This window comes from Elgaria multicarinata, chromosome 10 (genome assembly GCF_023053635.1).
Source record: "Elgaria multicarinata webbii isolate HBS135686 ecotype San Diego chromosome 10, rElgMul1.1.pri, whole genome shotgun sequence".
Taxonomy (NCBI): domain Eukaryota; kingdom Metazoa; phylum Chordata; class Lepidosauria; order Squamata; family Anguidae; genus Elgaria; species Elgaria multicarinata.
In genome coordinates, this window is record NC_086180.1 from 2,048,808 (window position 1) to 2,072,789 (window position 23,982).

The 23,982-nt window shown below is 48.1% G+C and overlaps 1 protein-coding gene across 2 annotated transcripts in view; it reads right to left on the bottom strand.

The window, feature by feature from the left end:
- Positions 1-15,085: 15,085 nt before the first annotated feature.
- DYSF (dysferlin) overlaps positions 15,086-23,982 on the bottom strand; it is a 201,087-nt gene continuing 192,190 nt past the window's right edge. For both annotated transcript variants that reach the window (XM_063135826.1, XM_063135825.1), the window contains one exon: positions 15,086-15,887. In XM_063135826.1, the coding sequence (XP_062991896.1) occupies positions 15,849-15,887 (39 nt within the window). In that variant the 3' untranslated portion in view covers positions 15,086-15,848. The remainder of the gene's footprint in view (positions 15,888-23,982) is intronic.

The window sequence follows — 23,982 nt, forward strand, 5'->3', positions numbered from 1 at the left end:
TGTCCAGCTGGAATCTGGCTTCCTTTAACTTCTTCTTTAAAAAAGAAACGAAACTGATTAATGGTACACATTTGAGTGTTCCTGGATTCTTCCCATTCTATTCCTTTATTGTTCTTCTGCCTTGGGTTGCACTCAAGTCCTGCTGAAATCCAGTTTAACTGGGAGAATAATTTCTAAAAAATGGATTCCAAAACTAGAGGCTTCACCATTTGCTGCGCTGTTCTGTTCCTTCAATTCCTTTGCAGAGATTCTCCTCCCTGCAACACAACCAATGCACACAGGCGCAAAACCTCACTGTGATCTTGACATGACCCTACATAGGGCTGCACCAAGATTCTTTTTGTGCAGTGTTTTATCAGTGAACAGGGATGTGCAGGGACCATAGCTCAGAAGGTCCCTGGTTCGATTCCTGGCAATTCCAATTGAAATTGAAAGCACCTTTTATCAGCTTAGGTTGATATACCAACTACGCCCTTATCTAGACAGAGATAGCCTAGCTACAGTGATCCATGCTCTGATAACCTCTCGCTTGGATTACTGCAATGCGTTATACATGGGGCTGCCTTTGAAAACGGTCTGGAAACTTCAGCTGGTACAAAACAGGGCAGCCCATTTACTAACAGGGACTGGCCGACGAGACCACATCACGCCAGTCCTTTTACAACGTCATTGGCTGCCAGTCCAGGTCCGGGCCCGATTCAAAGTGCTGGTACTAACGTTCAAAGCACTTAACGGCTTGGGGCCAGGTTATTTGAAGGAACGCCTCCTCCCGTACGTACCTGCCCGGACCTTAAGATCATTTACAGGGGTCCTTCTCCATGAGCCCCTGCCAAAGGAAGTGAGGCAGGTGGCTACTAGGAGGAGGGCTTTCTCCGCTGTGGCACCCCGGCTGTGGAATGAGCTCCCCAGAGAGGTCCACCTGGTGCCTACACTGTACTCTTTTCGTCACCAGCTGAGGACCTTTTTATTCTCTCAGTATTTTAACACTTAAATTTAAATTTTACTGTTCTAATTCTGTATTTTAATCTTATATCAATTTTGCAGCGTGGTTTTATCCTGGTTGTGCTTTTTATACTGTATTTTATATTTGTGTTTTTAACCTGTTGGTTGTTTATTATGGTTTTCATTTTTGTGAACCATCCAGAGAGCTTCAGCTATTGGGTGGTATAAAAATGTAAAAAATAAATAAAAAACATCAGGTAGCAAATGGTGGCAAAGACCTCAGCCAGTCAAACAGAGATTAGATAGACAACTAATCCTGGTATTACGCAGCTGACGTTGTTTCAGTTGAGAACTGCCACACAAAAATAATCTTCATAGAATCATAGAATCATAGAATAGTAGAGTTGGAAGGGGCCTACAAGGCCATCGAGTCCAACCCCCTGCTCAATGCAGGAATCCACCCTAAAGCATCCCTGACAGATGGTTGTCCAGCTGCCTCTTGAAGGCCTCTAGGGTGAGAGAGCCCACAACCTCCCTAGGTAACTGGTTCCATTGTCGTACTGCTCTAACAGTCAGGAAGTTTTTCCTGATGTCCAGCTGGAATCTGGCTTCCTTTAACTTGAGCCCGTTATTCTGTGTCCTGCACTCTGGGAGGATCAAGAAGAGATCCTGGCCCTCCTCTGTGTGACAACCTTTTAAGTATTTGAAGAGTGATACAACCCTGTGCACAATCTGATCAAGTTTTGCACGTGTGCGAGGAAAATGCAGAACTGGACGGGACTCTGTTCGGTACACAAATCAGGGAAGAAAGAAAAGACGACACCTGAGAATGACGACATTCGGCTGTCAGCGTGGCTCCCACAGATGGCTCCTCTATGCTGAGAAATTCCAAAGAAGGCCGAATCCTTCCAGGTCCAGCTTTCCCCCCTCATGGTGCTGTGGGGATGGGAGGGATGGCCGGGGGCCGGGGCTGAATTTCGGCCTTGTATGCACTCAGCGTCTGAACCTGGTTCTAGAGTGGCCACTTATGAACAGCTGAAAAAGAGGAAACGTGTCACCAAACAAGGGGACAAAAGAGGCCAGCAATTTGCACAGGCTAATGTATATGTATAAATGCATGAAGGTGGTTGGATAAATTCCTGGAGGCGAAGGCTATCCACGGCTACTAGCCCTGATGGTTGTGTGCTACCTCCAGTATTCGAGGCAGTAAGCCTGTGTGCACCAGTTGCTGGGGAACATGGGTGGGAGGGTGCTGTGGCACCATGTCCTGCTTGTTCATCCCTGGCCGATGGCCGGTTGGCCCCTGTGTGAACAGAGTGCTGGACTAGATGGACCCTGGGTCTGATGCAGCATCAGAACACTTCTGATGTTCTTACGGAATTTAAATGCAAAACCTCTCTCGCTACAGCATGGATGAAGACTGTGTGACCAGATGCCAAGTCTGCGCTGCAGGAGTTAACTCTTGATCATGGGCCTCAGACCTCCCTTCTGACCATTCTTTATCTTTGCAGCAGACTCGGATTGGGCAGCCCATCAAAGAGAGGTCCGGGTTCTGACACAGCTCTTCAAATAGCGGACTGTAAAGCAGGATGCCACCCTAGAGAGGAGGAAGCACAGGCAGGGTTAAAGACCAGGACTGCCCAAGCCAAGGAGCAGTGGCCAGGGTGCCCTCCGTGCTCTTTGCCCAGCTTTCCAACTCACATCTGGTACCTAGGTCATTAGAAGGGGAGGCTGGCCGTGGTCTCGTGGTGCCTGGCCACGTGGACCCCGGAAGGCACCTGATGTTGCAACTTGCTTTGGCTCCATCAAGCCCATGCCTGTCTGTTCAGAGTAGGAGTGGTTGTGCAGGCTCGTGTGTGTGTGTGTGTGTGTGTGTGTGTGTGTGTATGTGTGTGTGTGTCTTTCCCAGCCCTTCCACCACCCAAGATCCTTTGGAGTTGCCAGGCAGTAGACCAGAGACTTGCTGCTTGCACATCATGCACTCTTCCACTGAGCTGTGGCCTGTCCCGCGTTCCTCAAGCAGAGGAGTTGCCGCTCAGCAGTGGGAGGCCTGGTCCTCACGGGAAGGATGTCCCCTCTTGCCGCAGGAGATCAGAAGTTCCTCTCTGAATCCCATCTCGAAGCTCATGTTGACACGCACACACACGCCGCTGTGTCCAAACTCTCCACAGAAGCTTTACAGGGGACATTTCTGTTCTGTCATCAGCTAATGATGGAAGGAAACCAACCGCAGGCCCTATGAAGTGATGTTAAACCAACAAACCTGCCAGGGGCAGCGTGGGGGCGCATGGACTCCGGGCGGCCGGCAGCAGCTGCTCTCACACCCAATTCATGCTCATCCTGCTGACCCCAAACCGCTGTGGTAAAAATGTGCCCGAACCTTGTTTTGCAGCTCCATTGTTGCCAGCAATTAATATATATATATATTTTTTTAAAAAAAAAAACCCACACACATCCAAAATCTATCTGGGGTTTTTATTTTTATTTTTAACTCAGACGCACCAAGTCCACGGAGTCTGCTACTGGGGGTTACGAGAGTTCAGGCCACTTGTGGTGTGGCAGCCCGCCAACGCCTAATCCCCGCGGCCCTCCTCCTCGCCAGGCCGAGCCGACACCAGCGCGGAACACAAAGGTATGCTGTTAAGGCCTCCCCTACGGGCAGCCCGCACAGTTCATAATTCCACCCTTCAATTATACACGACACAGAGTTAAAGACCAAGGAAATAATATAAAAACAAGCATCACAAACCTTTTTAAGCAGTGGAACATTCTGTAATTAACTTTTATGCACACACAAGAACACTCCAGGTCTGGCGCTGATGTGCTCGCTCAGTTTCTCACGCACACACGCGCGCACTCGCCCACATTCACATACACCAGACAAAAATGAAAATGGAGGGGGGGGGATTTTAAGCAAATTCTTCTAATCCAAATTTTGCTAGACAACATACAAATTATTCTCTCCAAATCTGGTGGGTTGTGTTTTTTTTTAAGCATCGCTTTTGATTCCAGACTGACCTATTTCTCCAATGTAAACAGCACACAGGCAGCCTTGGCAGGGGAGAATATATATCACACTGGCGGATCCAAAAACAAGCGGTCTCTCGGTAAGAGAAAAAACAGTTGCCATGAGTGGCTGGCCACATCCAGGAGCCAATGGGAGGAAATTCTAGTCTCTCAGCCGCTGGCCTCAGAATCGCCCAAAGACTCCCAGGACAAGATTGCTGAGCTATAATTTATCAGTGTGTTTGATTCTATTGAACTCAGATGCAGCTCTGACGGTCTTGGGAATATTGCAACCTCATCTGCAGGTTACCGGAAGGGTGGCAGTGTTGCAATTAATGCACAGGAATTTAGATCACAGTGAGCCTTAGGTTCTCTATAGCATAGAATCATAGAATCATAGAATAGCAGAGTTGGAAGGGGCCTACAAGGCCATCGAGTCCAACCCCCTGGTCAGTGCAGGAATCCACCCTACAGCATCCCTGACAGATGGTTGTCCAGCTGCCTCTTGAAGGCCTCTAGTGTGGGAGAGCCCACAACCTCCCTAGGTCACTGGTTCCATTGCCGTACCGCTCTAACAGTCAGGAACAGCACACAGTGTGGTTTCCCACTGTGGAAGGAAGTGGAAGGAAGGCCAGGCTACAAAAGAAGAGTACAAACAAGTGGCGCAGAAGTGCCGAAATGGTGTCAGGAAGGCTAAAGCTGTGAATAAGCTGAGATTAGCGAGGGATGCTAAAAGCAATAAAAAGGCTTTCTTCAGATACGTGAGTAGTAAAAGACAGAGGAAAGAAATGGTGGTTCAACTGCTTAATGAGGATGGCAAATTGATAACAGACGACAAAGAAAAGGCTGAAATGCTCAATTCCTACTTTGCCTCGGTCTTCTCCCAAAAGCGGGTCTGTGACCCCCCTGGAAAAAGTGAAGCAGAAGTTGAGGGGGCAGGATTACAGTTTGAGATTGATAAACAAATGGTCAAAGAACACCTAATTTCCTTGAATGAGTTCAAATCTCCAGGGCCCGATGAACTGCATCCAAGAGTAATGAAGGAGCTAGCAGAAGAACTCTCAGAACCTTTGTCTATTATCTTTGCAAAATCATGGAAGACGGGTGAGGTGCCGGACGACTGGAGGAGGGCTAACATTGTCCCTATCTTCAAAAAGGGCAAAAAGGAGGAACCTGGGAACTACAGACCAGTCAGTCTGACATCCATCCCTGGGAAAATTCTGGAGCAGATTATAAAGAAGTCAATCTGTAAACACCTTGAAATCAATGCAGAGAAGCCAACATGGATTTGTCAGGAACAAATCCTGTCAGACTAATTTGATCTCATTTTTTGATAGGATAACCTCCCTTGTGGACTGTGGGAATGCTGTGGATGTCATATATCTTGACTTCAGCAAAGCTTTTGACAAAGTACCACATGACATTCTGATTAACAAACTAGCTAAAAGTGGGCTAGATGGAACAACTATTAGGTGGATCCACAGCTGGCTACAGAATCGGACTCAAAGAGTACTTATCAATGGAACTTTCTCAAACTGGGGAGAGGCAACGAGTGGAGTGCCACAGGGCTCAGTCCTGGGCCCAGTGCTCTTCAACATTTTTATTGATTTGGACGAGGAGGTGCAGGGAACGCTGATCCAATTTGCAGATGACACAAAATTGGGTGGGATAGCTAATAACCTGGAAGACAGAAACAAACTTCAAAGTGATCTTGATAGGCTAGAGTGCTGGGCTGAAAACAACAGGATGAAATTTAATAGGGATAAATGCCAAGTTCTACATTTAGGGAATAGAAACCAAATGCACAGTTACAAGATGGGGGACACTTGGCTCAGCAATACTACAAACGAGAAAGATCTTGGAATTGTTGTAGATCACAAGCTGAATATGAGCCAACAGTGCGATATGGCTGCAAGAAAGGCAAATGCTATTTTGGGCTGCATTAATAGAAGTATAGCTTCCAAATCACGTGACGTCCTGGTTCCTCTCTACTCAGCCCTGGTTAGGCCTCATCTAGAGTATGGCGTCCAGTTCTGGGCTCCACAATTCAAGAAGGACGCAGACAAGCTGGAGCGTGTTCAGAGGAGGGCAACCAGGATGATCAGGGGTCTGGAAACAAAGCCCTATGAAGAGAGACTGAAAGAACTGGGCATGTTTAGCCTGGAGAAGAGAAGATGGAGGGGAGACATGATAGCACTCTTCAAATACTTAAAAGGTTGTCACACAGAGAAGGGCCAGGATCCTCCCAGAGTGCAGGACACAGAATAACGGGCTCAAGTTAAAGGAAGCCAGATTCCGGCTGGATATCAGGAAAAATTTCCTAACTGTTAGAGCAGTGCAACGGTGGAATCAGTTCCCTAGGGAGGTTGTGGTCTCTCCCGCACTAGAGGCCTTCAAGAGGCAGCTGGACAACCATCTGTTTGGGATGCTTTAGGGTGGATTCCTGCATTGAGCAGGGGGTTGGACTCGATGGCCCTTCCAACTCTGCTATTCTATGATTCTATGATTCCCGTGGTTTCTTCTTTTTTGCTTTTCCACTTCCTCCCCCACCTCTCTTTCCCTCCTGCTGGGAGTACTTGGGTTTGCCATCTTGCTCCTACCTGTCTTTGTTAGTAAAACTATTTTACCTTTTCTTCACCAAAAGAAGTGTGTGATCTCCTTTTATAAGGTAGCCTTGTGCCCATGTGGGACTGGTAAACACTCGATTTGTTTTGCCTTTGTTGTTTTTCTTGGCTAATTGCCTTTCAGACAAGAGGCATCAAATAATCCCATCTGATTGAAGGGCTGGGAACAGCCACAGGCCAGGCCAAAGCACCTGCTTTGCGGGCAGAAGGACTCAGGTTCTGGTTCCTGGAAGCTGCACTTCAAAGAACCCCGTGACACGTGATCAGAAGGACCCAGGTTCTGCTTCCTGGAAGCTGCACTTCAAAGAACCCCGTGACACGTGATCAGAAGGACCCAGGTTCTGGTTCCTGGAAGCTGCACTTCAAAGAACCCCGTGACACGTGATCAGAAGGACCCAGGTTCTGGTTCCAGGAAGCTGCACTTTAACGAACCCCGTGACACGTGATCAGAAGGACCCAGGTTCTGATTCCTGGAAGCTGCACTTCAAAGAACCCCATGACACGTGATCAGAAGGACCCAGGTTCTGATTCCTGGAAGCTGCACTTCAAAGAACCCCATGACACGTGATCAGAAGGACCCAGGTTCTGATTCCTGGAAGCTGCACTTCAAAGAACCCCATGACACGTGATCAGAAGGACCCATGGCTGCCTGCAGAGCCCCTGGAAATCACAGTAGACCAAGGGAGCAGGAACACTGGCTGAATCTGGCAAGCCTGGATTCCAGGCTTGCCTCCAGGGTTCCACAGACTGGCACACCCCTATTTGCCTGCTCACCAGTTTCTTCGTTGTGGCGTTGAGGTTAGACTAAATCACATTTCAGAGGTCCCCTAGGGCCCAGTGCCTCTGACTGCAAAGCGATTCAGTATCCCTTCTGGCCTGGTTATTCTTGACTGTGAAATTTCTTTATGTACCACGATCAGTGTGAGTGCCATAATGCAATGCTTCATAAGGCCTGACGAAGGTCCCTTGAGAGCCAGGACCTTACTAGTGATGTATTTCAGTGGGAGCACAGAGGGCCTAACCAGGATCTTGGAATCATTGTAGATCACAAGTTGAATATGAGCCAACAGTATGATGTGGCTGCAAAAAAAGCAAATGCTCTCCTGGGCTGCATTAATACAAGTATAGCTTCCAAATCGCGGGAGGTACTGGTTCCCCTCTATTCGGCACTGGTTAGGCCTCATCTTGAGTATTGCGTCTAGTTCTGGGCTCCACAATTCAAGAAAGATGCAGACAAGCTGGAGGGGGTTCAGAGGAGGGCAGCCAGGATGATCAGAGGTCTGGAAACAAAGCCCTATGAGGAGAGACTGAAAGAACTGGACATGTTTAGCCTGGAGAAGAGAAGATTGAGGGGATAGCACTCTTCAGATTCTTGAAAGGTTGCCACACACAGGAAGACCAGGATCTCTTCTCAATCATCCCATTGTGCAGGACATAGAATAATGGGCTCAAGTTACAGGAAACCAGATTCCAGCTGGACATCAAGAAAAACTTCCTACCTGTTAGGGCAGTTCAACAATGGATCCAATTGCCTAGGGAGGTGGTCGGCTCTCCCACACTAGAAGCGTTCAAGAGGCAGCTGGACAGCCATCTGTCAGGGACGCTTTAAGGTAGATTCCTGCAATGAGCAGGAGGTTGGACTCGATGGCCTTATGGGTCCCTTCCAACTCTACCATTCTATGATTCTGTTCTATGATTTTATCAGGTATAGGTCAAGGGAGGGCAACTCTGAGATGTCCAACCCCACCCTGGATCAACCCCATGGGCTGCGCACACATCCCTTGGGCATGAAAATATATACAGTAAGTAAAAGTAAATAATAAATGGTACCAAATGATCAAAATTAGCATTTTTGCCATTTTGGATCTCTGTAGTTGCTAAAAACAGCATGTAAGAAAAAGTTACCCCAATTCAGGGGCAGTGGGCACATGCAGCTTCATGCTTCTGCGAAGAGATGGGGGTCTAGTCAAGAACTACAGTTGCCACCTCTTACACCCAGCATTGCCCTTTAAGTCTCCAGAAGAGGCAGCTGAGGCCCCTCTCAAACCCCCTGTGGTCCCATCTTCTGCTCCTCTCCCTCAACCGGAGATTTTAGATTAAGGGGAAATTGCGTTTTGTTTCCAGGGTTTTGCTTCCTGCTTCTCTTGCTCAATCATAAGGGGGCTGCATTACACAGCCAGAGAGGGGCGACCACATGGTCTGCAATGGAAAACTTCCCCTCTTCTTGCTACTCATAGCCCTGAATGGGACAGCACCCTCTAGTGGGTGATTTGTAGCACAGCTTCCGCTGTATATGGTAAGAAATCCCGAGATATTTTAGCAGAATCAAGATATCACAAGGGGGGGTTAAAAATGGAATTACCAGGTGCAGGAGACATTCAGGAAGTTGCCAAGATCATCAAAAGGACCCACAAACTTCCATGAGTGGCCTTATTTCATGAGCGTGCTTTATGAAATTTAATGGAATTGTTTTATATGTGATTGTAAAATGCCACGATACCAGAAATGGTGAGGTGGCGCTATAAAAATGCTTTAAATAAAATAGTAAATAAATATTTCGCTCGTGTGATGGCAAGACAAGGGAGTAAATGGTCAGCATGGCTGCGAAGAAGGTGCAGCGTCCATTCTTGTCCTTCAGCCGGAGATTTAAAGGAAACGACTCCGTGTCTCGGGAAGCCTTTCCCAGCCTGGCGCCCTCTATTATTATTATTATTATTATTTATTTATATAGCACCATCAATGTACATGGTGCTGTACAGAGTAAAACAGTAAATAGCAAGACCCTGCCGCATAGGCTTACAATCTAATAAAATCATAGTAAAACAATAAGGAGGGGAAGAGAATGCCAACAGGCACAGGGTAGGGTAAGCAGGCACAGGGTAGGGTAAAACTAACAGTATAAAGTTTGCACAACATCAAGTTTTAAAAGCTTTAGGAAAAAGAAAAGTTTTTAGCTGAGCCTTAAAAGCTGCGGTTGAACTTGTAGTTCTCAAATGTTCTGGAAGAGCGTTCCAGGCGTAAGGGGCAGCAGACGAAAATGGACGAAGCCGAGCAAGGGAAGTAGAGGCCCTTGGGCAGGCGAGAAACAGGGCATCAGAGGAGCGAAGAGCACGAGCGGGGCAATAGTGTGAGATGAGAGAGGAGAGATAGGAAGGAGCTAGACCGTGAAAAGCTTTGAAGGTTAACAGGAGAAGTTTATAGTGGATTCTGAAGTGAATTGGAAGCCAATGAAGAGATTTCAGAAGCGGAGTAACATGGTCGGAGCGGCGAGCCAAGAAGATGATCTTTGCGGCAGAGTGGTGAACAGAAACCAACGGACTGATGTGAGAAGAAGGAAGACCAGAGAGAAGAAGGTTGCAGTAGTCCAACCGTGAAATAACCAGTGCATGAACAAGCGTCTTGGCAGAAGAGACAGACAAAAATGATCGAATCCTGGCAATATTATACAGGAAAAATCGACAAGATTTAGCTACTGCCTCAATATGAGGAATAAAGGAGAGCGAGGAGTCGAAGATAAAGCCAAGGCTCCGAGCTTCCTTGACCGGAGTAAGCGTAACATCATTGACAGTAAGAGAGAATGAGAGAAGTGCCTTAGTCCACAGCTCCCATAATCCCGTCTGTATGGCCAAGCTGGCTGGGAATGCTGGCAGTTGCAGAGGCACCTGGGCCAGTATCTGCTTTTTGGGGTCGCTGTGGCCTCTCTCTCCTCATCCTCCACCTTCTTCCCTGCCTCTCCAACTGTCTTATCTTAGCCCAGGGGTCCTCAACCCCCAGGCCACGGACCGGTACCGGGCTGCGCAGGTAAGCTGCTTTCACACCCCCACCCCAGCACCATCTCGCCTGCCCAGCCGAAGCAAAGCCAGGATGCGGTGGGGGGGGGGTGGAGAGCAACTTCCAGGGGCGCTGTTCCAAAGCCGCCCACCCGCCCCAGTGTCCTGGCTTCGCTTCCCAAAACCATCCCTTCAAACACCCCCCCCCCCCACGGTCAGTGGAAAAATTGTCTTCCACGAAACCGGCCCCTGGTGCCAAAAAGGTTGGGGACCACTGTCTTAGCCCACCCTTTGAAGAATTGTCCCACTCTCTCCATTCGGCTTTCTTTTTTAAAAAGAAAAAGAGAGCCCCCCGTGGCCTTTTATAACGGCCTGTTCTCATTTTGACTGCAACCCATTTGGAGCCTTGGGGACAGAAACAACCTGAGTGGGAAACAGTCGGCCATCTTGTGGCTTCATATTTTCGAACAGGAACAGAGCAAGGCTCGGATGGGAGTGTGGGGATTATTTATTACATGATGCGCTAGGTGTGGGGCAGCAGTGGAAAAGCTGGCGTGGGCGATCAGTCGAGGGCTCCAGGCATGAGAAAACCACGGGTGTGGGGGCGTTTCCATCATTGGTCCCACATGATTCTGGCAGCCACGTGGCTGTGATCCTGGAGACCGTTCTGGCCAGACGGTTACCTGCCTCCCTTCCACTTCCATTGGGAAGAGTACAAGCTTTGGATTACAAAACGATGCCTGGCACGGAGAAAGGGCAGGGTAGCTTTTCTCCGTCACTCCTAAGCCTAAAATTCAGGGGCAACCAATGACATTGATGGGAAGGTTCAGGGAGAGACAAAAGAAAGTGCAGCTCATCTGAGACATTTGCTGCCCTAAATGGTAGTGGTGGCCCCGGGGGTCCCTTAATAACCATTAAGGAAGGCTAAATGTAACTTCCACGTGCCTCCAATTCTCAAATTATTGGCAGCCCCCCCCCCCCCCGGAATGAGGGGTCCTTTAATGAATTTGCAAGCATCCTTCTGATTTTAGGTAAATGGAGGGGCTCCTTTGCTCTTCCAAAGGCAACAGAGTCACAAATGTATTATGGCCTACGCTTTCAGAGCCCGCAAAAGCTTCTGCTGTAATAAATTTAAGGAGCTACAGGACTCTTGGTTGATTTTGATGCCACAGACTAACTTGGCTACACCTCTTAACAATTCTTCTCAGAACACTAGCTCATGGGGCAACCCGAAAGCTCATGGGGATGGGCTCTTTCCAGCCCCCCATAATTCAAGCGCTGCGTCTGAATGCCAGAGGCCAGGGGCAAAGGACAGCTGAGAAGGGTCACCTTCCTTCCCTGCTTATGCGCATCCAGACTCATCTGTTTGGCTGCTCTTAGAACAGCCTTCCTCAACCTGGGGCACTCCAGATGTGTTGGACTACAACTCCCAGAAGGCTGGGGCATTCTTGGAGATGCAGTCCAACACATCTGGAGCGCCCCAGGTTGAGGAAGGCTGTCTTAGAAGGACGCTGGACTAGGGTGCCTTGTTCTGATCCAGATTCAGGGCTCTGCCGATGCCCCGGGTTCAAGGGACCAGTGGCTTGACCCATTACGTCGTCATATCTTCACCCAGCGCAGTAGAGATAAACAACATGGCAAAGCGTAGCCAACGCCTTCATTGGCTTCCCTCATAAGTGGAATCAGATGCTTTTGCTCTTCACATATTTGCGGGGGGGGGGGGAAGGAGAGTATGGGACTGTAAAGGCAAACACACACACCCCCGACCCTTCGGGTTTCAGGCTCTGGAAAATAAAACACCACCAGCATTCAGGAGGTTTAATAGCATTTCATTGGTAACCACAGTGCAATTCTATATTGCTTCGAAGGCATATACAGGTGATACAGAAAACTCCCAGCCACCTCCCTTTCAAAGAGACCGAACTCCAGGGCGGCTCTAAAGCAGTTTTTATATCTGGCTTCTGGTTTGTCTCAGTTGCAACCAAGATCAGGGTCATAGAAGTGCACTTTGATATTGCAAAAATACAAAACTAATTTGGGCTTTGCTCTCTCAGGATGGAAGAAGCCTATTCCGCCGGTCAGGTCCTAAGCACCCAGGCCTGGAAGCAGAAGGAAGGTGGATTCACACAACACTTTGACCCAGGCAAGATGTGGGCTACAGGGGCGTGTTCAGCATAGACTGAACAGTGCAACTTCAATAATGCTAGCTGGTGCAACAGGTTTTCCGGGGAAGCCCATCACGCCAGCAAACGCTATTGGAGTTGCACAAGCTCAAAGTAATTTATGTTAGCGATAGTGCTCAATTGGATACTGCTCCTTAAGGGTGCCATCCTATGCAGGTTTAGACAGAAAAAAGTCCTACAACTTCCAGCGTTCCTCAGCCAGCCATATCCAAGTAACGTGCTGGCTGAGGGATGCTGGAAGTTGTAGGACTGTGTCCAAAATCAATTAATTGTATGACTGTTGGGAGACTGCAGTGTTAAGTGTGCATGTGTGGGTAAATCTACATATATTTTATGGAGCAAACCAATTGTTTTTGAGAAAAAAGCATTCTTTCTTTGCTTTCAGAGGACACGTGACACTGAAGGGGCATTTGCCTTGAAATCACCTGCTTCTTTAATCAAGCTTTTCACTCAATTACATGCTTAATCAACTAAATGTTGCCGCACCAGTCATTAGTCAAGCTTTTCTGCATGAGGCATTTATTGTAGGTTTGTCGTTTCCTACTCACAGTTATTTACGGGTTCTTTAGATGATGTTATGACCCTCCAGTTTCACTTCTGTTTCCAACCAACACATCTGATGGAGGTTTTTTTAGAGCAAGGAAAATGCAGCATTTTTATGTGAAAATGAAAGAAAATGCAATCTCCTGTTGTGCATTTGCACTATTCTGCTATGCCACAGTGCCACTTAGAGGTAATAAAAAGTTAGTAGAAAAGCAGGAAAGGAAAGTTTCTTTGTATAAGTGCTCAGATCTGAATTCAGCCTGATGCCACGGATTAACCACCTCATATAGAAAAGTTCATTACAGACTTGCTGATGAGGGAGAAGCAACCTAAATTCCATTGGTCAAAGGAGGGCAGTGGTGGAGTCCAGATTTTGATTTCAGAATCCTTCAGAGGCAGATTTGAAGCATGTCATGAGGCCTGAAGTATCTACAAAAATTCAGACAGCATGCAGAGGTGGGGGGGGAGGGCAGGTTCCTCAGGGTGCTTCCAGATGAGGCCTGATCCTTTCATAGAATTTTACAAGACATGCAGTTTCTGTTGATTTCTATTGGTGGTCCTCCAACATTTTCTCACTGCTTCTATTTTCCTTCCACAAAAAAATATGTTAAGAAGGAAAAGATGGAATAGCTGCCCAATGTCCAGTCCCACACGAGAGGCCTTCAAGAGGCAGCTGGACAGCCACCTGTCAGGGATGCTTTAAGGTGGATTCCAGCATTGAGCAGGTTGGACTCAATGGCCTTAGAGGCCCCTTCCAACTCTGCTATTCTATGATTCTATGATTAGTAGCTCTAGGAGCCTTCTGGGGGACAAGAAACAACATTGGAAGCAGCAGTGAGAATTTCTGGAATTCATTTGCCTACACCAATTTCCATATATGTTCCTTCACCCATCCACCCCACTTTCAGCTGCACCTGGGCAAAAACAAAACAAACTTTGCAACAAGCTGAATAGGAGCCAACAGTGCGATGTGGCTGCAAGAAAGGCAAATGCTATTCTGGGCTGCATTAATAGAAGTATAGCTTCCAAATCGCGTGAGGTCCTGGTTCCTCTCTATTCAGCCCCGGTTAGGCCTCATCTGGAGTATTGCGTCCAGTTCTGGGCTCCACAATTCAAGAAGGACGCAGACAAGCTGGAGCGTGTTCAGAGGAGGGCAACCAGGATGATCAGGGGTCTGGAAACAAAGCCCTATGAAGAGAGACTGAAAGAACTGGGCAGGTTTGGCCTGGAGAAGAGAAGATTGAGGGGAGACATGAGAGCACTCTTCAAATACTTGAAAGGTTGTCACACAGAGGAGGGCCAGGATCTCTTCTCGATCCTCCCAGAGTGCAGGAAACGGAATAACAGGCTCAAGTTAAAGGAAGCCAGATTCTAGCTGGACGTCAGGAAAAACTTCCTGACTGCTAGAGCAGTACAATGGAACACATGACTTAGGGAGGTTGTGGGCTCTCCCACACTAGAGGCCTTCAAGAGGCAGCTGGACAACCATCTGTCAGGGATGCTTTATTGTGCATTCCTGCACTGAGCAAGGGGTTGGACTTGATGGTCTTATAGGCCCCTTCCAACTCTGCTATTCTAGGATTCTATGAACCTTCTGAACTCTCTGGCCAGAATTCATCCAATGAGTTGGCTTGCCACAACTGTGGCATTAATTAGGTTCATCGGGTAAAATCCAACTTAAGCCCTACTTAGAGCAGACCCATTCAAATGAATGGAACACGTTAGTCATGACTAACATAAGACCCATTAACTGAAGTGGCTTTTATTTCAATGGTTCTACTCTAAGTAGGGCATATGTTGGACTTTATGCACAGAATTTGGCCTGCTCTCCAACAATTCACAGGTAAAAAAAGGTGCATGCTTGAAACAGCCGGGCGTTCCGACGTTGGATCCCCACTACACACTATTACACACGACAGGAGCGCTTTTCTGGCTGCTGAATTCATTCGTTCTGTTGCAGCCTGTCCACCACAGATGTAAGGGCCGAGAGGGTGGCGTGTGTGTTCTTCTTTTCATCTTACCACCTTTGGTCAAAAGGCCAAAACAGACCTCAGCGGCCACAGTACGTGAAATGGAATCGTCTTCACTGCAGGGGTGCTCTGAGAGGTTTCATGTGCATGCGCGGATAGACCCGTGTACTAAAGAGAAGATGTGTCACCCGCTCACCCGGAGAGGCGAGTTCTGCATCCTGCAGAGGAAGCTGAGCCCTGAAGAAGACCAACGACATTTTAAGAAGAATTCCCCCCAAAGGCAAAACCCAGAGACAAATTGAGGAGGTGATCTACCAAGGGCAGGGAAGCAGAAAGGAAGGTCCGCCTCTGTCAGTCAGGAAGGCTTGCAGCGTGTGGGTTAGGGGTCGGGGAGGGTCCTGGTGACCAAATTCCAAAGCCTGTTCCATTTCCCACCAGGCCCTGCTTCCCTGGGCAAGAATCAACCAGCGATGTGCTACAGTGACCCACGACAGAGTCCGGGGTGGCAAAAGGGAGGTCTTTCGCTTCTCTAAGGTCTGTGAAGAAAAGAAGACCATGGAGAGGAAAGTCCAGCTTTGGTATAACAGTTCAGCAGAGTTGCCTGAGCAGCATTTGCAGGGGTCTAGGGGGGGCAGTTTTAAAATCATGGCGCCGGTCCTGAGAAGAGTGCAGTTTCCGCAAGGAGGCCGAGCTGTTGCAACAGCGTAACGGAGGACGGATCACGCATTTGGGAAAGGGCCGAGTGTGGCACAATCTCAGCAGGTACTCTTGACTCTTCGCAGGTGATGCTCAGTCTTCCACATCAGAGATTCAGCTGAAGGGCTTCACCAGCTTCATAGCAGCATAGTTCTGCAGGGAGGAAAGAACGGCCAAGTGGTTACAGGCTATTTCAGGCCATTAGCAGCCTGGCGCTTCATTTGCGGTGTTTCACCGAGAGCCCCCCAGTCGGGATGCAGGCACCCCTAGGCACAAACTACACGAGAAGTGAGGTTCTGCAACTCTTTCCAACACAGACTTTTATTTTTTACTTTTGCAATCCGAAGAACTGGAAGGCAGAATGGAGCGAAGGGAGGCAGGGAGAGGTTGTTCCCCTCCTGCCTCTCCTCTCCTTTCCCACTTAAAAATCTCTTTTTTCGAGCTTGGGAAGGCAGGGAAACATGACGGTTCCCTGTAGCTTTTCCCTTGCAGGTGAAAAAAGCAGTTTGGGGAGGACAATTTTAAGCTGCAAAAAAACCAGGGGAAGGAGTTAAGCAGCCTCTAACAACAACAATAACAACAACAACAGGATAAAAGCAGCAATCCAGGGAAGATAAAGAGAAATACGTCTCCACCCAGAGCATAGCTCAACTATGGAATTCACAAGATGCAGTGGAAGTGATAGATGAATCTCAGCTTCTTCCACATTCACATCTTTTGCATCTCAGTTATTTCCATCCCAAGCATGAAGAAAATTGTGAATACGGGTACAATACAAATGAACTGAGCTGAAATTCCTCCCAGGGTGCAGGACATGGAATAATGGGCTCAAGTTAAAGGAAGCCAGATTCCAGCTGGACATCAGGAAAAACTTCCTGACTGTTAGAGCAGTATGACAATGGAACCAGTTACCTAGGGAGGTTGTGGGCTCTCCCACACTAGAGGTCTTCAAGAGGCAGCTGGACAACCCTCTGTCAGGGATGCTTTAGGGTGGATTCCTGTCTTGAGCAGGGGGTTGGACTCGATGGCCTTGTAGGCCCCTTCCAACTCTGCTATTCTATGATGCTATGATTCTCACCCATCAGCGCCAGCCAAATTTAATAGCTACAGTTATTCCTAGCACAGAGAGGACCACGTTGTTACCTGCCTGCCCTATAGCTGTTAAAGATGAGGGGCTGGTCAGAAAAAAAAAGAGGTGGCAACCCCAATTCAGCGCCTGAATATATAAGGATTCAAACCAAGAATTCAGCAGCAAGGGATTCAAACCAAGTCTTTTTAGAGCTACACACTCAAAATGTTGGGCCCGGATGGATGAACCTGCCCTTTTGGTTTTCTCCAACATTCAGTTTTTTTTAACATTAACTTCCTTCTGTCTTGAATATGAAAATTGCAAATTTTGGTAAATTGTTCTCTAAAATGAACTTAAATAAAATTCTCACCTATCCCTAGATGTGGCGATGGCCCCTGACTTGGGTGGCTTTAAATTCACGGGGGAGAAAGCTAACAATGCATACAAGACCGGATGCTGTCTGCTACCTCCAGTATCAGAGGTCGTATGCCTATGAACACTAGTTGCTGGGGAACATGGGAGGGGGAGTGTTCTAGCACTCATGTCCTGCTTGTGCGTGTCCCAGAGGCATCTGGTTGGCCATTGTAGGAGCAGGGCTGGCCTTCAGGGTAGGCGACCTGGACACCGAGCTGAGCTCAGGGGCTGTGTTTTTTAATGTATTGTGTCTGCAGTGAGCCGGGGTGGGAGCAGAAAGCAAATGTCTGTAACCTTTCTATAGGTTGTTTCAATACTAGCAAGTTCAAAATATGGCAGCCAGGCTGGTCACTGGTACACCTAGGGAGTGGCCACATTACACCAGTCTTAAAATCTCTTCACTGGCTGCCAATTAGTTTCCGGGTGAAGTATAAAGTGTTGGTGATCACCTTTAAAGCCCTACATGGTTTGGGTCCAGGCTCCCTGCGGGATCGCCTTCTCCCGTACCATCCGCCCCGCACACTCAGGTCCTCTGGGAAGAATTTACTTCAGCTAGCAAAAACTAGATTAACAACTGTTACCCAGAGGACCTTCTCTTCTGCTGCTCCCAGACTGTGGAATGGCCTGCCGGAGGAGATTCGTCAACTTGACAGTCTTCCAAAATTTAAGGAAGCCATAAAGACCGATCTCTTCCGGCAGGCCTACCCAGTGGAATTTTAAGATGCCTTTTTTAATGGTGTGCTGCTTTTAATGATGCACTGGTTTTAAACGTTTGAATTAGTTGTATGTATTTTATGGTGTTTTTATTTGTGTTGTACCCCGCTTCGATCCAGAGGGAGAGGTGGGTAACAAATAAATAATAATAATAATAATAATAATAATAATAATAATAATAATAACAACAACTACTACTACTACTACTTAGGGTGATCATATGAAAAGGAGGACAGGGCTCCTGTATCTTTAACAGTTGTACTGAAAAGGGAATTTCAGCAGGTGTCATTCGTATATATGGAGAACCTGGTGAATTTTCCTCTTCATCACAACCGTTCAAGCTGCAGGTGCCCTGCCCTCTTTTGAATCTGGTCACAGTATAGCTGCAGAATAGCTCCTGCAGCTTGAACAGTTGTGATGAAGAGGGAATTTCACCAGGTGCGACATGCATATAAATGACACCTGCTGAAATTCCCTTTTCTATGCAACTGTTAAAGATACAGGAGCCCTGTCCTCCTTTTCATATGGTCACCCTTCTACTACTACTACGAAAATGACCCTCCTTCTGGGAGCTTTAAAGTATGTTTCTTTTTCAATTTCCACTTTGATGCCATTTGCTCTAGGTAAAAATCATTGAAACACAGCTTCGCTTTTTAAAAACATTAGTTTGTTTGCATAACTTCGCCCTTCCAATCCTGTAAACACTATGAGCACTATATAAATAATGATAATGAAATAAAGCTTTTCTTTATTATTCTAAAATAAAGAAGGCTTACCAAAAGATAACAAAAACTATTATAAGTAAAATAGGGTGACCATATGGAAGGGAGGACAGGGCTCCTGTATCTTTAACAGTTGTATTGAAAAGGGAATTTCAGCAGGTGTTGTTGTTATGCATGCAGCACCTGGTGAAATTCCCTCTTCACCACAACAGTTAAAGCTGCAGATACAAAAGAGGGCAAGGTTCCTGCAGCTTTAACTGTTGTGATGAAGAGGGAATTTCACCAAGTGCTGCATGCATAACAATGACACCTGCTGAAATTCTCTTTTCAATACAACTGTTAAAGATACAGGAGCCCTGTCCTCCCTTCCATATGGTCACCCTAAGTAAAACCTGTGCTGGTTCTGCTGTGTTGCTTTAGTGAGCTGCCTCTGCTCAGAATGTGTCTTTTCAAAGTTTGGCTTGTGCAAACCGTAACAGGGTCGCAGAAAGAGCAAGGTTTTGAGCAATGTCACCCAGATGCAGCCGTGCCCAAAACTACTCTGGTCGGTCCTGCAAAACTGGCTATCAGTAGGGCACAAAAGGCCCTCCTCGGCCGGGGTGCTATTTATCCCAGGGCCAGCCTTGACTAGGTGGACCCTTGGTCTGATCCAGCACGGCTCTTTCCTATGCTCTTGTGAGTGCATTTCAAATTATGTCTGGAGCTCATTGCCTTGGGTCAGACATCTGGCAGTGGGCTACCTGGCCAAGAGCCCTTCCACTGGAGCAAATTGGGAACGCTGGAAGCTAAATCCCAGCAAAGCCAGAGCCTCAGCGACCACTAGCTATAAAAGGAGAATGGCCAGCTACAGGCCTGGCTAGCTGTGGCAGCAAATTCTCGGGTGCGTGGGTGGGTGCTGATCTCCGAAACTGTTTTCCCCTGCTGGGTTGAGGAGTCCCAGTCAAGAGGACTTTTCACATCTATCCTTAACAGTGACGTTCCCCCTCCTTCGCCCACTGTAATCATGGCAATATGGAGAAAGTGACAAAGGGTCTTGGACTAATGTGGAAAGATCCAGTAGCACGAAAAATTAGCATTACTGGCACAGCAAAGAAGGCTTCTGATATATTCATTTTCAATAACGCTTTTTCTTCATGTCTTCCATATGTTACACACACACACACACACACACACACACACACACGTTGTCCATAAACATATTCCGGGTGCCAGTAAAAGGAAAAAAGAAAGAAAAAAGATCTCGCAATCACTTAAACATTCCCTAGCAGGCAAAGCAGCTGTTCCTGCTCTGCGAACAACGGCCACGATCCACGAGGTCTCCTGAAGGCAATGGGAGGTGCGCAACAGTCCTCAGTAACGCTGCTTGGTGTGTGCAGAGGCCGCTGTTCTCTTGGGGGCCTCCAGTCCTCAGAGACTCAGGGACCAATCAGAATAGCAGAGTTGGAAGGGGCCTACAAGGCCATCGAGTCCAACCCCCTGCTCAATGCAGGAATCCACCCTAAAGCATCCTTGACAGATGGTTGTCCAGCTGCCTCTTGAAGGCCTCTAGTGTGGGAGAGCCCACCACCTCCCTAGATAACTGGTTCCATTGTCGTTCTGCTCTAACAGTCAGGAAGTTTTTCCTGATGTCCAGCTGGAATCTGGCTTCCTTTAACTTGAGCCCGTTATTCCGTGTCCTGCACTCTGGGAGGATCGAGAAGAGATCCTGGCCCTCCTCTGTGTGACAACCTTTTAAGTATTTGAAGAGTGCTCTCATGTCTCCCCTCCATCTTCTCTTCTCCAGGCCAAACATGCCCAGTTCTTTCAGTCTCTCTTCATAGGGCTTTGTTTCCAGACCCCTGATCATCCTGGTTGCCCTCCTCTGAACACGCTCCAGTACACAGACAGCTTCCCATGCTCACTGTGGGGGGATCTAGGGGAACACGTGGGCTTCCCATGTGCCCAACCGCTAAATATGGCCCCGGGGGCGGAGGAGTGAGTTTAAATCTGCCTAAGGGTGCTTCCACAAGAAATAGGCATCGCCACTTGGCAAAGTGGCATTGGCCAGAAGGGAAAATCCTGTTATCTTCCACATTCTATCCTACCTTAGCTACAGTCATGAGCAGTGCGGGATCCCCGGTTTTGAGGGCCCTTTTGGCAAGATGCCCTCCATGGCCCCCTTTCCCTTAGTGGGTCACCTTCCTCAGCTCCACGGTCACCATCTGCTCTTGCTTCTCCTCCTCCTCCTCCTCTTCCGCCTCACTACCATCATGGTCTGGCCCAGAGCAAGAGGCAGGTGACAAGGCAGACCGCAACTGGGAAGAGGAGCAGCAACTCCAGTGGGGTCTTGTCATATAAGCCCCTGCTCAGGTGCGGGCCCTCTGCAGGTGCCCAACCATAGACTCATAGAGTTGGAAGGGGCCTACAAGGCCATCCACCCCCCTGCTCAATGCAGGAATCCACCTCAAAGCACACCTGACAGAGGGCTGCCCAGCTGCCTCTGGACATGCCAGCCCTGGATGCCTGACATGATCACGAACAGCATGCCATGTGGCAGTTTCAAATTCGCGCACGTGTGTGTGTGTGCAAACACCTTTCTGCCCCTCATTTTAAAGCCCAGGGGCTAAGAGAGGTGGCCTAGATCATAGAATAATAGAATAGCGGAGTTGGAAGGGGCCTACAAGGCCATCGAGTCCAACCCCCTGCTCAATGCAGGAATCCACCCTAAAGCATCCCTGACAGAGGGTTGTCCACCTGCCTCTTGAAGGCCTCCAGTGTGGGAGAGCCCACAACCTTCCTAGGTAACTGATTCCATTGTCGTACTACTCTAAGTGTCAGGAAGTTTTTCCTGATGTCCAGCTGGAATCTGGCTTCCTGTAACTTGAGCCCGTTATTTTGTGTCCTGCACTCTGGGAGGATCGAGAAGAGATCCTGGCCCTCCTCTCTGTGACAACCTTTTAAGTATTTGAAGAGTGCTATCGTGTCTCCCCTCAATCTTCTCTTCTCCAGGCTAAACAAGCCCATTTCTTTCAGATCCATGCAAGCTCCCACCAGTAGTGAGAAAGTGCGTGAAGTTGTACCTCCATGCAATCTCTTCTCGCTTGAGGTGCAGGGAGGGGAATAAGCAAAAGTCTGGAACAGGTCCATTGTGGGCCTTTTTCATACAGGCAGCTCAAAATGGTTCTGGCCACTTCAATTAGGCGTGCCGTGTGAACATCAAACCTACACCTACCAGAAGGTTCATCTGCATTACAAATGCCTCTCCTCCACTTTCTCTTCTGCACTACAAAAGATCGGAGCATCAGCATCAATGGCGCTGGAAGAAGCTCAAAGGTGCATAAAGTCTTTAGGGTGGATTCCTGCCTTGAGCAGGGGGTTGGACTTGATGGCCTTATAGGCCCCTTCCAACTGCTATTCTATGATTCTATGAAAGCCCCAAGTAGGAAAATGCGCTTTGCTTTGTGAAAGCAAACCAAGCACAGTGAATCTCCAAGCAAGGCAGGAGATGAGGATGAGGGTGGGTAGGTGGGAATCGTCCAAAGGAACACCGACGTCCCGGATGCAACATTCCAACCAACCCCTCTGCCCACCGCCCGTTTCAGGTCTGTCCTCCCCTTTTGCAGCAGACCACCTTTCCAGCAGGAGTCAGTCACATAAATGTAAAGAAAATGCTCCGTCTTAAGCGCATAGCCAGGCCAAGTTTGCATGGATGTTTATGCTCTTTGGAAAGAGCAGTATTAAAAGGGGGCTTTGATTCTTCTGACACACACCGTGCAGGCAGGCAGCTCCCTCCCACTGGACTTAATGGGGGCAGGCCGATATCTACCACGTGGTCCATATTTTATTTTATTTTCAAAAGCAATGTTGGGAAAAGAACAAGCAGAGCAGGAGCCAACTGGAAAGGAGGGGAGGGGAGCGTGACCCCTCCCCACAGATAAATCGCAGTTACAAGGCCCTCTTCCAATTTCGTTTGGGGGGGGGCTGGGGAGGAATGCACATCATCCCATAAACTGAGCGGTCCAAACTGAAGCACATCATCACACACCATTAGCAGGACCCCTCGGTGGAACAGTATAACCTCCTAATTAATTTCCTACCATTTGTCTTTCTGGAGGGCTTCCTTCAGAATACTACGGCTGTTATTTTTAGGGTTTGCCTGGAGAGCAAGGAGGAGAGAGGGGGCCCTTCTTCTATCTGGCTGGAAACTACACTTAGTGGAACTCCCAACACAGAGAGCCAGTGGCCGTGGCAAGCCGTGGCAGGGGGGTTCTCCCAGGCCCCGGCACACGTGTCAGCGGCCACCACGCAAAAGCAACATTTGTTCTAATGTGTGGAACAGCTCACCCTGTGGACAGGGTTCTTTTCTACACCAGCCGTGGGCAGATTTCAGGCTTGCAGGATCTAAGTTGTTTATTTTGGGGGTTGGGTTTTTTTATGTGTATGTGTTTTTGCAAGAACCCTGAGATTCATTGACTAGTGCAAAAGACAGACCCTTAGAATTAAAGAATTTGTTTTGAGCACCAGAACTGATTGAAGCTCACCTTCCCCCCCCCCCCCAAAAAAACCCCTTCCAGTCTCCACAAACCCTTTTGGTTATCCTAAGTGTTATTAATCTCACTGGTATAATTTTGGGTTGGGGAAGGGGACATTTTGTTGTTGCTATAAAACTTGTAGTTAGAAATTCTTGCCAATCTAATGCAGTTCAGCCAGAGACCTGTGGATGTGTGCCATTTGTAGCTTCTGCTTACCCCTTTTCTACACACCATCAAGACCACTTTGGCTTTGGGACTTTTTTTTTTTTTTTTGCAGTTCCAGCAACATGAAGAAAACCCACTGATCCGCAGCAAATGCGTGTCAGAGTCCAGTCCAGACTACAGGACGATGCTCCTCAAGAGCAACCTCCCTCCACTGTGCATTGGGGCGGCATCACCTCTAGTCTGGGCATGTTTAGCCTGGAGAAGAGAAGATTGAAGGGAGACCTGATAGCACTCTTCAAATCCTTGAAAGGTTGTCCCACAGAGGAGGGCCAGGATCTCTTCTCGATCCTCCCAGAGTGCAGGACACGGAATAACAGGCTCAAGTTAAAGGAAGCCAGATTCCAGCTGGACATCAGGAAAAACTTCCTGACAGTTAGAGCAGTACGACAATGGAATCAGTGACCTAGGGAAGTGGTGGGCTCTCCCAGACTAGAGGCCTTCAAGAGGCAGCTGGACAACCATCTGTCAGGGATGCTTTAGGGTGGATTCCTGCATTGAGCAGGGGGTTGGACTCGATGGCCTTGTAGGCCCCTTCCAACTCTGCTATTCTATGATTCTATGATTCTTCCGAGCTGAGAAGCAGACCCTCAGCA